Source organism: Rhea americana, unplaced genomic scaffold (assembly GCF_003343005.1).
Source record: "Rhea americana isolate MKP2758 unplaced genomic scaffold, rheAme1 scaffold_478, whole genome shotgun sequence".
Taxonomy (NCBI): Eukaryota; Metazoa; Chordata; class Aves; order Rheiformes; family Rheidae; genus Rhea; species Rhea americana.
Window position 1 is genome coordinate 47344 of NW_028186621.1, and position 15263 is coordinate 62606.

A 15263-nucleotide genomic window follows, 5' to 3' on the forward strand; every position below is an offset into this window, starting at 1 on the left:
CATTACAGATAAAATTATTCTTTGTATTCTTAAGAAATGATGAATGACTCACAACTACATCCAGGTGGCCCAACACATGAACTGGTTACTAAATTATATAGATACGCAGATAGCCCAAATCTCCACTTGAGTATGAATTTTAGTGACTGACAATAATTCAGATATGTGTTCTACCATATGCATTAATCTGCACAGTTTAAATCTGGTCACTTAAATGTATTTAAAAATTTTTTTGAAAAGGTCGAAGTTGAAGACACCAAAATATGCGAAAAACGCTGTTAATATAAAAGGGCATTTATCTTTAATACAAAGTTGRGGAAGATGACCACTAAAAGCTCTTACACTGAACTCAAAGAGAGACTTAAGGAAGCTTTAAAAAGAAGGGCAAAGTTGACAGGAACAAAAACAAGTGCTTGCWTAATAATTATGGCCTGAAGAAAATTTAATTACATTCAAGATGACGCTGGAAAAGTAAGAGAATGGAATAAAGATATTAGACACATGCCTTCTTTCTGCCAGCATTTCGTAAAAGTCTCTGATATCCTGACCCGTTTTCTCCATGGAATGATAAAATGCCAACTGACTTTCTCGGTTTGCAAAATCCACCTGAAAAATAAAGGGTAAATCATGTTYAGTGAAAGAAACATCCCATTTTGACAACAGTTCATTGTCTAATGCAGAAGCTGAAGATGGGAACAGAATAGAAAATGAGGGATGATGCAATTTAGCAAAAACAAGTTAAGCACCTCTCAGGGTTGGGGTTCACCTCCCCAGGAACAAAGATCTTTCTCTTTTAAATGTGCTGCTAAGCTCAGTAAATGCGTACGAAACTACSTAACTGCCTTCTTATTGGGATCTCTTGTTTTAGTTGCAAGACAAGAGGCACATGAAAAGCTTCTGTCCAGTAAACCAGCAGGCAAAATACATATTACGATGGTATTGATGTGTTTAATACTGCTACTCCAGTTACGGTTATAAAGTGCCTTCCGTCTCAACACAGCACTATAGGCAGGTCAGTGTTATTAATCCAGTTCAGACTCAGCATCGTTTGCCTGGGGTTACATGAGCAAGGTGACGGCTGAAATGGGAAAAGAACCAAGTGTCCTGAATTGTAGCTCCTTATTCTAGCTGCTCTAAGATTTGCTGTTTTCTAGCCAAGTGTGACAATATTAAGAAGCTAATGGCATAGCTGATGCCAGGAATTAAGGATTAGAATGGATTTATCAATGTGTATTCCAAATAATATTTTTTTTTTCACATTTTATCCCTTTTTTAAATCAGCCTAATCATTTGTATAACCACAGCAATGGAGAAGAGACATGCACACATTACAGTGTTGTTTATCCCAAAGTCACTAAGTAGTAAGACCCACAAACACAAGATACAGAAACTTTTCTCAACAACTTTAAGTTTTATTCCATATAAAGGCTACTTATATTCAACCACCACGCTTGGAAATGACAGCATATTCAACTCCTAACCACAATGGGCATGAAGTTGCTAGGTTAATACACTAGAGGAGAGATCATGCTTGAAATCATTACCCACTCTTTAGGAGAGAAGAAAAGAGGAGGAGGAAGGTAACTCAGAGGGCTGGCAGATACCTCAAGTCCCCAGTTAGTGGAACTGATGGGACAGTCATAACAGGTATATTGCCACATTCACCCAAATCCAAGATGATTCTGTAAATGCTTAAGCRTTGTTCTAGGATAAAATACCTTCTTTTTATTTTTTTTTCCCCCTCCCCAAGTGGTATTTTTAATTAATTGTTATCTGTTACAAGGAAGAAACGGCACACAAGCTACGTGTACGTTCAGGCTGCCACACGCCAGCTACTCCACGACAACCGCGTGCAGGCTCCTTCCTGAAGGCACGCGGGATCCTGTCCCGCTGCGGAGGGCAAAGCCGCCGCAGATCACCTTGGCGTTACGCAGGTAAAAGAGCTKAGCATCAGCATAGAGCAGCTGAAATGCAGCGATCTGTTATCCCACAGTAACGGCCAAGTGAACCTGCAGATTTTTTTTTTTCCTACCATAAAAACAAAGGCACTCAACTTTAGCTTGGATTTGGGTAAACAAGGTAATTACAYGGACACCAACACTCAGGAGCTTAGAGAGACAAGTTCAGTGAAACAAATGGCAGAATACTGGAAAAGGCTTTATAAGTAACAGTTCAAGATACCCTAACATCTTGATAAGCCGAGTATATATATATATATTAAAAAAAAAAAAAAGTTTTCAGCCTTAAAGATCCGGGACGTGCATGTCCCACTAAGTGTTCCTTTCGCCTGGCAGTCTGCAAATGCCAGCATTAAAGGGGTAAGGCCTAAATACAATTTGTTTCTTTTTTTGGAGGTCATTCTGCACACCTTAATTTTATTCCCACCGATTTTCCTCCCCTTGGTCTCTTTTACAGCTGCTTGTGCATATTCAATCTCATTGTAGAGAACCAGGGCCATGCCTTTTAAGCGGTCAAACACCACCTGTAAAAAACAAAAAAACAAAACAAAAACCAAATAAGAGCCTCATCCACAGGACTTAATGTCAGTCCCAACAAAATCCTAAGTCATGAGGATACCAGTAAGAAAATAATTTTAGCAAGGTAAATTTCCAGGCTTTTCTGATGAGGCATAATTTAATGAAGAGACAATAAAAGGACACGGGACTGCTTTGAATTGTGGATATTGTGGCTTGAGGTATATTATGCCTTTATTTTGTTTTTCTGTATTTTACTTTTATTTTTTTCTTTGGTGACTCAGTTTTGTACTTTACTTTTTTTTTCTTTTTTTTTGAAAAATTTCCAATAGGTCTTAGGGGGGAAAAAAGGTAAAGGGAACATTTAATCACAAAATGGAAACAGTTTTATTATCACAGTCTGCAGTACCACAAGTCAGTTGCTAAATGCTCAGTTTACAAATATTAGCTTCCTTTAGCAACAGAAGCTTATTGTTCAGGCAACAACAATTACAGTAAAGAATATCAAAGCTGCAACACAAACCCACAAAAATCCTTATGGAGGCAAGACCCTGATCCTGCAAAGATTTACACACATTGCTTAACTTTAAGCAYATCAATGTCCAACAGAAATACACAGGACAACTCACATGCTTAGCTTTAAGCATGTGCATAAATCTGTAAATCTCTTAATACCTACGTGCAGTGGGACTTGGCTACATACAGTTAACGTACTCCCACTGTATAATATGGGTATGTTGCACAACCCTTTTCTTAGATGCACATTTGGTAACATGACTATTCTCTCTGCTTTTAAAAAGTCATTTAGGGGTCCTGTGAAAAAATACAGTTACGTCTAATTATGTAGTTAGCATGCATAAGTACAACCACATAATTAGACTGCTGCTCCTACAATGTTAGCATCCTAAAGAAAATTTGTGGGGAGAGACTGCACTGCACAAGAGCGACAAACGGGTTCCAAAATTCATTATCTCGGCTCATTCAAAATACTTGTTTTCCAGAAACCAGAAGCAACTACTCTATATATTGGAATAATAGGATGCGAAGCTACAGATCCCTGTAGGCCAATTTACACCCCAGAGAGAATTTCTCTWTATGAGCTATAAAGCCCTGGACAGTTGGGGTTGAAAGGACAGGATGTAAAGAAAGGAAGACAGTAACAACTTCAAACCACACACCAAAGCCTCCCACCTACCTTTACCACAGGCCCGTATCGGCAGAAATGTCGAGTTAAATACTGATCCGTAACGTTTGTAGAAAGACCATCTAACCACACGCAGTTTGTAGGCATGCTCTTTCCAAAACCCAGCTGAACACAAAAGGGCAAAACTTCCATCAGTACAATTCACAAGTGTTAAACTAACGGAACAGAGCGCGCCTAAGAGTTATTTGAAGAAAGCCAGTAATTTGTACAGATTTTCTATAATCAGCATCTCACACAGGTGCAAGCAAAACAGAAATCAAATAGCAATTAATAATAAAAAAAATCTGCATACTTAAATGAATATAATGTTTGACAACATTTGTTTTGTGCTCGATTTGAATGTTTCTGGAAGGTGACAGATTGACAGCTCTGGGGACTGACAGCCTCCGTTTCTCATCAATAACAGCAGAGCTTCCCAGCAGTGCCTCACCCAACGCAGRCCTTCAAGGGCTACCTTTACAGGCCAGAGAATGTCAGTCTCCAAGTCTATCCAGTCCTTGGCCTCCTTACTCAGACAGCCAACAAAAATGCCAATTCATCCTAATTACAGTGGTGGTTGAAATCATCACTCTCTAATCTGACCTACAGCATAACGCATTAGAAAAAAAAAATCTCACTTCCACAATCTAATCTGAGGCAAAAAAATCTATGAGACCATAGGCAAAATTAACAAGGAGAAGGATACGGTTCACAGGAGGATTTCTTTACCTTGAGCCGGTTATTTCCAAGATATTCCCCATCCATCTTCTTAATTGCCTTACACACACTTGCAATATCACAGTACTGCAGGAATGCATACTGAGGAACACCATTCACCTTCTTAATGTCAATATCCTGGAAAAAAAAAACAGAAAACAAATCAGCAGCTAGCCACAGGCCAAGGAGGACATTCAGCAATGTAAATCAGATCACAAGAGACTAAAGAGACTTCTTTTAGAGCCCATGCCACAGTAAGCACTGTTTTTCTTCACAGAGAATTTAAACATTAGTTTATAGCTAAAAAACTCACTGTTCTGCTATATCTCATTCAAGCGGTAAAGCCAAATTCTTACTGATGTGGGGAAAGCTCTTCATGACACAGATTTAAAACTCAACCCTACAGAACAAAGTTTGATCTGATCAACAAACAGTAGCTTTGGTTTGTTAATACTATGTCGAGAAAAATTGGAACCAAAGAACTATAGATGAATTTTCACTTGCAATGGCGCAAGAGAAAACAACCTGCTTCAAATCAATCCTCATTTCTAAGCCAAGAACAAAGCAGGGTTTCTTTTCCAAATAAGCTTGATCCATCCTGTTCCTAGGAACAGCAAGTGATGCTGGACTTGTCTATTGAACCAACTTGGCATTGACATGGCAAAGGCAAAAAAGATCCTGAACTTCTATCACTGCTGATACTTGATGCTAAGATACCATAGGCCCATTCAAAAGCGAGTGTAGCCACAGGGAAGCTACTAAAGCCTTAAAAAAGGTCTGATTTTCATCATTTTTTTTWWAAAAAATCACAAGCCTAGAGTTGACATTTGGTTAACATTCAAGCTTAGCACTAGTACTGGCAAATGTACCAAAAGTCTCTGAACAAACTCACGATTTTATGATTCATTCCAAGCTGAAAATAGAAGGTAGAGTGTTTTGTTTTATTTGTTTAAATAGTACAAGCTTCCTTTGTGAGCTACATGCCAATGCTAGCACACTAATTTAAGCTTAAACGTTCCAACATTCAGGACAGGCTAATTTCATGGTTAATAAATTTAGGGACAAGGCAGCAGTTTGATACAGTCTCATCCGAGCTCTTTATCTAGGAAAACAGAAGTAAACAGGGGGGCATTTACACAACTATTACATTTCTATAGCCCTAGCCTAATGATTTAAGTGGAATACTAATCGAAAACTGAATTTCCAAATGTCTGAAGTAGCACTACTGCAACCGTGGCAAATGATACTTGACCATTCACCCTGGGCAAGCAATTTCTTTTGACAAGCAAATAAAATATCATTACTCTGCTCATTATCCACCAAGAAGGTCATAAAACTGTTCCCGTTTGCACCTGAGCTTCTAAGTTTTCATGGAAATTCTGCAAGGCAGCACCACTGCTAAATTCTGACCGATTAATAACATTGATAATCTAGCACTATTTCACAGAAAAACCAATTTACAAGACAGTGCACTACTACTGATAAGCATCTTTATCGGGACAGCTCAGTTGGTGTAACATTAGAGAAGGATTTAAACCACAGACAGCACGTGAATTCATAAATCAGTGCTGATGTCAAGATTACAGCAGAGGCAGGATGCATAAGAGTTGCCAGAAGATCTCACAATAAAATGAAAATTTTGTATTTGCCTGCATTGCGTGTGAAAGCACATCCTCACTCCTTTTTTGAGGGGAAGTACATGTGGGGTTTGGGGAATGTGTGATCGATACCTCAATAGTCACAAAAGTATTTCAGAACAGAATGAATAAGGTATAAGGAGTAAGTTCAGAAGTGACCACAGCTACTAAAAGAACATTGCATAGAGAGGATGTAAGACAAACTATCAGTGTAGAAGCTCAGATGCATTCAGGAGTATATTAATTAAACTCACTGTGGGCAGTTGCTTTATTTTTCTGGAAAACTCTTAATCCAATATTGGTATGACTTGATACAGAGTGGCATGAACGGAAGAGGGAACGACTGTGCTCTGTCTCGCGCAGATAAGCCAGTTCAGTTGAAAACCCGAATCCTGCATGTGTCATCACTAACCCATCTGCTTACTGCCTATTCTCTTGTATTGTTGGGGAACAGACTGTCATAGCYGATGGCTATTTTCACATGCAGCAACTAAACCCTTTGTTTCAGAAATCAACAGGATAGACATGTGCTGATTAGACACAAAAATAGCACTAGGCATATTTATAACCAGCCTAACTAGTTACGCTTTTCTGCAAACACTCGGAGGTAACCGTAAACACATTTCTTGTTACTGCTCCTAAGAATGTGTTCCCATTACAAAGCTATTCCCTCAATACAAGTGTCCTCACATTTCACTCAAAATGTAGAGAAAAGCTTTTGGGTATATTCTAGCAAGATAAATGACAAATTAAACAAACTGTAACGATTAGATATAAAATTATACTTATAAAATTTTATACATGTATATTGGTGTGTGTGTATATACATATATATATATATACACGCACACACAAATATCATTACTATATATATTACATACACGCACACAAAAATATACATTAAAAATTTTATTAAATCAAAAGACTGAATTATCTATGAACAGCATTCTGCTTACCACTGCTTATAGCATTTTACAGGTCTGTACAGAAGCAATGGACAATAATACCTCTATATAATTTAAAAAAAAGAGAAAGAATAAGAAAAAAAAAAAAAGCCACATACCACAATTCCACCAAAGCGCTGAAAGATGTTGCGAAGGTCATGGTAAGTGGTTGTTTTCTCCAGGTTGCCAATGAAGAGAGTTCTTGTTGCTTTCGGGTGAAACTCATCTATCCTTTCATCCAAAGGACGAAATTCATTCTCGCTTTCTGTTTCTAGAAGCAAAAGAGAGCAAGAAATCTACAATATACAGACATGCTTTTCTTGTGGATTTGGTTCACTTTTGTTTCTTCACCTCTACTTTCAGATGAGCAGATATGATCAGAACTAGACTAATCAACACCTTGGACAAAATACAGCAGTACTGTATTTGTGATGGTTTTATTTATAGAGAATATGAACTCTCTACATAACACCACTAACTAATTGCTGAGGAATGGGAGTATCCTCAGATGAAAAGTAGCTTGAGTTCTAGCTCTGCTTCTCTAGAAATGTAATCTTGTAACAAATATTATTGCTTATCAAGACTTCAAGTAAGGCTTCACTGTACTTGGGGAATAGTACATGGAAAAAAATTATTTTCACAAATCAATTTCTAAACAATTGTTTGAAGTACAATATGAAAACTAAAACCATGAGCTCAATGCCATAGTTTTCACCAGTCAGTCATGCTGAAGCCTAAAGAATTTTGCCATCCTTAGTCCTTGTAATTAAAAGCAGAAAAAAGCCTATGAGCACTCAGTGCTATGCTCAGATTATCTATTGGCATCTGCTTCGCTGAGATATGGAAGGTTACGTTGTTTCTTCCAGTTGCCGGAGGATCTCACTACGTGAGAGAATGGCAGGTTTCCTACCCTGAGGTTTAAGACAGGAATTCTCTCCCTGTTTGACCTAAGAGCATCCACTCTTCCTGCTCTGGAATTTATTCTGGCATATTTCCCAGTTACTTTAAATTATGTTTCTGCAGCAAGGTAATTTTAACATTTCTTACTCCTGTGCTGCCTTTTTGTAAGAGTCAGTGAACCACAGTGTGGTCATGTGCCCAGTTAAAGCGTAAGAACTGCCTGGTGCCTGGTAAGAACCTTACCTGGTCCTATCCAAGCCGTTACTTCAATTTGCATGCCAAAGAAAAGTTTTCCTTTTGAGGCATTTAGTGCTTTTTCCTGGTCCTCCTGTTGCCGGAAGAACACCAGTCCATACCGTTCCTCAGAGGCCCCATGGATCTGCACCGATGTCACCTTTCCATACTTCTTGAATTCATGGAAAAGTCCATCTTTAAGGCTTGTATCTAAGCGAAAAAGCAAACGTGAATATAAACATGTATTTTCTAACAACTTAACAGAACCATAAAAGACATGAAGAAATCTGATATTCTCTTCGAATCATGCCTTCACCCAATTTCRTCCGAACTTGAACGCTCACAGAAGTGACAATATCAGGCTTTTTATTTCTGGATGTTAACTTTGCCTATGCAAAATCTTCTGACTGACCCTTCTGTTTACCTTACCTTTTTAAGGCCAAGAAACTACCTGTGTAGGCTTTTACATGACAAAAGCTGATACAGTATAGCTATTACGTCTAAGACACATCCACTTCAAGATGATGAAGAAGAAATAAATAGTGTTATTTCATTAATAATTCCACCACTGAAAGCATGAGCAAACAGATACTGCATAGAGCAGTTCTGCAGAGCTCAGATGAGGCACCTGGAATGGAAATCAAAGTTATACAGCATTTTTTCCAGTCAATTCAGAAAGATAACTGGGTGTGCAGTCTTCCGATTTTGCAGACGCTGACTCATGATCATACAATCTGCCTAGTATCTGTGGGCACCTACTCTGGTGTCATGTCACTTCAAGGAATACTACAGAAAAAAATCTGCAGAAAGAATATTAACACTGCAACATACACTACTCAAAAAGTTAATAAATAGTGTTTTAGCTCTGCCAGTGTCTTTGTATATATGAATTATTTTGCAATTTTTTTTTCCAAATGACCCCATGCTGTTTCTTCCATGGGATCTCTCCCTTTTTCAACACAGAGAACAGTGGTCATCTGTACTCTTCAGCTATTGGAATAGTATTATGAATATGCTCAAAGATGTTTTATGACGCTCAACATTATGATAGAAAATCCTAATGTTTTCATACTATATAAAAAAGAAACTGAGGCACAGTGAGAATAAATGGTCAAAACTGCCCTAAGTGACAAAGTTGAGATGCTTCTGGTTTTTCCCCGCCGAGTAATCCACATTACTGTTGCAAAGCACCAGTTTCAGTAGCTGTGAGCGCTCAAGCCTAGGGACTTGAGCTAGGGACTTGCAAAAATTTCTCACAGATGGTCACTAATTAAGCCGTTTTCCCACCATCACCGAAGAACCGAGGCAGAAGCAGAGCGAGAATCCAGTCTTCGGAGGYAGCATTCGATTGCCTCGTCAAAGATGCAATCCTGCCATCCCTTAAGCCCCTGCCTCATTTAATACACACCTCTCAGCTTCTCCAACACGAATCCAGGTCACAGAGGGTGTTATCATTCACCACCCCTTCCGAGAGCACTGTCCATTTGCTGCGCTAGATGAGGCAAGGTTTTTGGGGGGAAAAATCTACCAGGCTACCATCTCTTAACGTCTGCTCCTCAGAAGCCCAAAGTTGCTCTCAAATTTTTTCTCCCAGATGTTTTTTTTTCTTTTTTTTTTTTTTCAGCCTACTCTAATGCTTCTTTCCAGATCCCCATAACGTAGCCAAATCTATATTTTTTTTTTTTCCTCCACAGGGATGAAAAAAGGCCTTCGCTGGACAGAAACACATCCTCCTACCCAACGCCAATCCTGGTGTCCAAAGCATGGACGTCGCAGCCTCTCAACAAAACGCCTAAAAATATTATGCAGAGAAAGTATTTTTCTCTGTTGGTGCAGAACTATGATGAGGCAGACAGCAAACAGAAACAAATTGYGGAAAAGTTCTGCCTGAACAGCTGCAGTTTGGTAACATTGTAAGAAACTGGCAATATGATCCAGTAGAGGAAGGCACTGGGCCAGTTTTACCATAGTCAGTGCTTCTGGGGTTTGCCCACTATTTAGGTTTTCTTTCAGGGATGCAGGAATTTAAACTTCTAGCAAAAACTGTAACAGTCATAGGAAGACTCCTCCTCTGACCTGGGAAACTCAAAAGTTAAACTCAGCGAGGAGTCCTAAAAGCACCAATAAACTCCTGAACAACTCTGAAGTCTCCCAAAGGTATCTTCATTCAAAACTTCATGCTTTTTGTAAGTAATCTGATGACTGTATTACTTTTTTATGGCAGCAATTACCTTGGAGCCAAGTTTCATAAAAGATGGCTCAATACTGAATAGGAAAACAGTGCAGTTTGAAGAGACTCAAAACGCTGCACACATTTAATATCAAAAATATAAAATAAATATGATTTAATCAGTCTCTAATCTGTTTCCTATTCCTTTTTTGCCCCATTTCTGGCACTGTGAAGAGACACTTTCACATATGTATTTACCTGTTGAGCGCACTGGAAGATTTTGAACCTTGATCCCAAAACTTTTGCGGGGTTCATCTTTCTCCAGAGATGGAAGCAGCTGGGACGCAGGTGCTGGAACTGCCGTCGACTGAACTGACCGTGCTGGGGACTCGTCACTTGAGCTGCTGCTGGAGTCACTGCTACAAAAGGCAGAAAGGAAACAACAGCTCTGTGTAAAGAGACATAAAGTGACCAGAGGACAGATGGTGCATTTCAATTAAAAACAAATGACAGACTTCTTCCTGGGTTTTCTGCTTGGATTTTTAACTCRTCTGTTCCCTTTTTCCTCCGAGCAATGACCAAATATATTCAGCAGCAAGCGAAAGCGTCGAGCGCTGCAGAACTGGTCGCCCACCCCGACGCTGTATTCCCGCAGCAGCGCACAAGCCACAGTAACACAGGGCCTCGTAGCAGACGCAAGTTAAAATACCTATTCGGGGCAACAAATTGCGCTAGTAAGGGAAACAAGATGGATTCGACTCCTTTAAAGGCTTTCCTTTTTCCTTTGTCCGATGCGGAAAATCCAGTTTCCACCACGCATTCCAGTTGGGCAAAGGAATTCATACTCACGCTGCAAATACTCTCTTGCAAAACCCTCGGAGGAGGCAGTCAAGGAAACAGATCGTGGGTAAAATGTCAGCTAGATCCTGTTACATTCCACGACAATAGAGGAGATTTAATTAAGTGTAACGTTGTGTTTTATCAGCTTAGGAGTTGTGTGGGAAGACTGGAAAAATACCGTGAGGCTGCCGGGCCCTGCTGAGGCCTCGCAATGCCTCTTGGTGCTCTCCCACATAAAAGGAAACGTTAATGGCACTCGCAGGTGCTGCCGTCAATCCGAAAACAGACTCCATACTTTTCCTTAATGCCTCTTACATACATATATATGTATTTTTTTTTCTAAAGATTCGTACCTCTGAAGAGCACTGTTGCTTATGAGAAAACTGCAGCAAGCTTTTTTTGCCAGCTACTGGAGAATAAACTAGATAGAGGCGTACGAATCGGCAAATGCTGCTTGCGAGCTCGGTCGCAACGGCAAACTTCAGGATATGAAGCTTTTAGACCCAAAAGCTTTTATAAACAATAATTACAGCAGAAGACGATTTGCACATCAGCTCATATGGGGAATCAATCTAGTCTACCAACTCTTGACAGTGCAGATTGGGAGATGCTTCGCTGAAGAGTAAGAAATACAGGGAATAACATTATTAAAGCTTGCCCAGTGGGGACACGTCATCTTCTTCAGAGCGGCTGATTTCTTCCCCGAGGCACGAGGGCTTGTAACGTTTCTAAAAATAATTTTGTCTGACATAACCCTGGAGATCTCATTCTCCGTTGCATGACCAGCTTTCCTAAAAAAAAAAATTCTGCTAGGATTTTACCCCGGAGATTGAATGCTGCGGGCGAAGGTTTGCCACGTGTAAAAATAACCCCATTGGTTTGCAATTTGCTGCTTTTTAAAGGGAATTGGTTCTGTTTTCTTTCCATACCTTATAAGAAAGGATAGACAAAAGTTAATCCTTTTTTTTTTTGGGGGGGGGGGGAGAAGCATCCTAAATTGTTTTATAAACTGTTTATATTCTCTCTTTACATTAATCCCACTTAAATCTTTCCATTCTGTCCTCAGGGCAACTGCCTCAGGCTTCTGCGCATTTTCATGATTCGGTTTTGCGATCTCTTCCTCTACACTACTAAAAGCCCCTGGGCTCTGCCCCTGTTATATTTGGAGGCGCAGAGGAGAAAGGCAATCTCCAAAAAGGCCGAGAAACAATCTCAGGAGGATACAAAACCGCAGGGAAAAACAAAACGGAACCAAAAAAAAAATCAACATGAGAAAACTCTCCTCCCGCTCTCACCCTCTTCTTACAACCTTCTTTTTCTGACCGACCCTTAAGTCCAGTTGCAGGCAAGCTGCTTCTCGCGTTCCTGCTTTTCCCACGCACTCTCCTCCTACTCCACCGTCCCCAAAGGAGGAAGTCCGGCATCACTTGGGGAGAGCGGAGAAAATACGGCAACGCCAGGAAAGGAATGAAAACCCAACGCCTTTCTCTCGCCCTCTTTGTCAGCGYGGGCTCTGCTACCAGCAGCGTGATCCAAACCTCGCGTCAAAAGATGGGATTTTCCCAAGATCGTAGCAATAACTCTCGAGGTTTTTCCTCCTGAACAATCTATAACGAAGCGCTGTATAGGAAGTTATTTCACATATAATGACATTTTCCCTTCCAATGCAGAATCCCTTGCGTTTGCCAGCTCTGAATTCCCCTACCTCAGAGAAGGCCGTTTGCATGGTCTCATTTTTCTTAGAAATCGGTGCTCGGTGTTATTTTTGTCTTGTCTGCAACTGTGCAACCTACTTTCACTCCCTCTTCTAGATCATTAAGAGAATAAACTATTTCATCCCTAAAAATGAAGCCAGCTGCAATTTACTGTCCATGTTTTGCCCAAGAACCATTTATCCCTTTCCCACTTCTTTCTACCCTGCTGCTAACTGTTCAGCTCTGGTAAAGCTTTACCACCTCAAGCCCTCATTACTGGATTTATGTTTAAATAGTGCTATAGTGCTTTAAAATGGGAATGGGCTACTTTTAGTGTTTTTATAAGAATGCTTAAAACATGAACTGTATTATTAAAATCATAGCTTCCGTCGAGGGGAAAAGACAATCTCCGGGTGACACCTTCAGATGTCCTTACGATGCACCTCCAAAACAACCGTCAGGTACGACAGTAAATTCTACAACAGGTGTTTATAAGCATGTTCTCAGAAACGGCGATCGTGCAGGTAATTTCCGCTTATCCCCCGGGGAGTTTTAGGAGTACGTGTACCCAAAACAAATCCAAGGCTTTTTGAGACAATAATTCACGCTTTCCTGATCTCCCAGATCAGTTTTAGAGAGGGAGGAAAAAATGGTAGCAAGGACAAATTACACAGTCCAGTTCCCCTTTCTTTAGGGAAAGTAGTATTACTTCTCCAGTTTTTTTAAAAAAAAAACAGGCCTAAATGTTCAAAAGTAAGTAAAAGTTTTTATGTTCTGTGAGCAGGAGAAAGATGGATCAGTTAATTATAGCTGGTCTGCTGGACAGTTATAGCAACAGCAAAATCAAAATAAAGCAGCTGACAGCGAGTTATATGTAGTATCCAACAGGAAAAACAGAACTCTTTTTAAAGTACTCTGGTTTTAAAAATACACCAGATTAGAACATGCAAGCTGCACAACGATACATTCCCAGAGTATTAAAATAAAGATATGCCTTTCCTTTTTCCCGTAAGCGGTTTTGAAAACTGTCCTTCGCCAAATCATGGAAGTTCTTAAAAACTCCTCTAACAAAACAGCATAAAGAAAATGGTTTTATAACTTCATTTCCCCCTTTTCGCTAGCAATGTGAAAACGAGGAGACGCGTGCTGATTTTTTCCAGACATTTGCAGAACGTGCTCTGGCACATAGCCTTTTTCCCAACACAGGAAAACCTGCTCTTCAACATCCATGTAAACTTACTGGAACAGAATGCCAGCAAAGCAGGAAAAAAAAAAAAAAAGTCTCTTGAGCTGTCACAACACACACATTGCACAGAAAGGGAGTCTGTGTCGGGAATTTGCTTTTTAAAACACATTAAGCTTACAGCTTCGTTTGCCTTTTAGGTGCTTTTCATCATTTTGCTTGTCGTGTATGCTAATTCCTGAAGAACTTGAGGTTTTAAACCAGGAAGGATTTTAGGTGCCCTTTTGGCTGGCTCAGATGCGCACGAAGCTTTTAAAATTAGTTTCGCTCCAGCTCTTTTCACGCCATTTTAGCATAAAATAAGTAAAGGGTAAGATTTATTATTTCACTGACAGTGAAATCAGATGGAAAACCTGAGTTATAAAGGAATCATTTTTATTTTAATAAGAGGGCCTAACATACTTCTCTCACAGGTATACCCTACCGTAAGTTGCTTCCACCCTAAAAGCCCTTTAAAAATACTCATTTGTGTTACATGTAGATGTCTGGTGTTTTCAAAGCAAATGCATGCACCCTTAATCACAAATGTCTTCTCTGTATCCATTTCCTATTAATCAACATAAAACCTATTAATAATCCAAACTATAAGCTTTATTCGTATGGGCAGAGTCCCAGCAATCCCGAAGTGTGAGAATCTAGCAATGGGATTCAGAGAGCAAAAATGACACTCCAAACGTGCCTGCATCACTGGTTGCAGTGCTTGGCATACCACAGAACGTACAAAACTTGCTTTTTCTTTTTTTTTTCCCCCTCATTTAAAACTGTGAAGATGACATTTCAAGTCCTGCGGCACATATCGCATATAACCCGTTCTGATTTCCAGAGGAATAGCTCATTTGCAAGTAATTGTGTTTTTCAGTTCTAACTAACTACGCAGTTCTGCTTCTATTTATGTGTGAAAAAAAAAAGCAAGCACTTGAGAAAAAGAATACAAAGCGAGCCATTCTCTTTGTTCCCCAGCAAAATGAGATAAAAGAGCAGACTCCAACCAGTCAACGTAGCAGGATACCTGCTGCTTTTTGTCAATGGCAGGCTGTGCTGAATCAAGGGATCTCACAACCTGCCTTACCCTTTTTTTGCAATTTTAAAATGTGGGACAATTGTCATTTCTGCAAATTGATCTCAGAGCTGTGAGTCAGCTGTAACTCCGGTGACTACCCCTCATTACAGCAACCAGGAAACGCTGCAGCCATTCGCCTAAAATAAAGCAGGCAAAAGCATTAACGC

At 39.8% G+C, this 15263-nt stretch overlaps 1 protein-coding gene across 4 annotated transcripts in view; it reads right to left on the reverse strand.

Moving 5' to 3' along the window:
• The window catches only part of SPEN (spen family transcriptional repressor), a 72106-nt gene that overhangs the window by 15532 nt on the left and 41311 nt on the right, over positions 1 to 15263 (reverse strand). For 3 of the 4 annotated variants that reach the window (XM_085316673.1, XM_085316669.1, XM_085316670.1), the window contains 7 exons: positions 10518 to 10678; positions 8099 to 8299; positions 7075 to 7226; positions 4387 to 4512; positions 3670 to 3783; positions 2369 to 2482; positions 506 to 606 (listed from right to left, as the gene is read on the reverse strand). In XM_085316673.1, the coding sequence (XP_085172799.1) occupies positions 506 to 606; positions 2369 to 2482; positions 3670 to 3783; positions 4387 to 4512; positions 7075 to 7226; positions 8099 to 8299; positions 10518 to 10678 (969 nt within the window). The remainder of the gene's footprint in view (positions 1 to 505; positions 607 to 2368; positions 2483 to 3669; positions 3784 to 4386; positions 4513 to 7074; positions 7227 to 8098; positions 8300 to 10517; positions 10679 to 15263) is intronic. The other variant, XM_085316671.1, reaches the window with a different exon arrangement.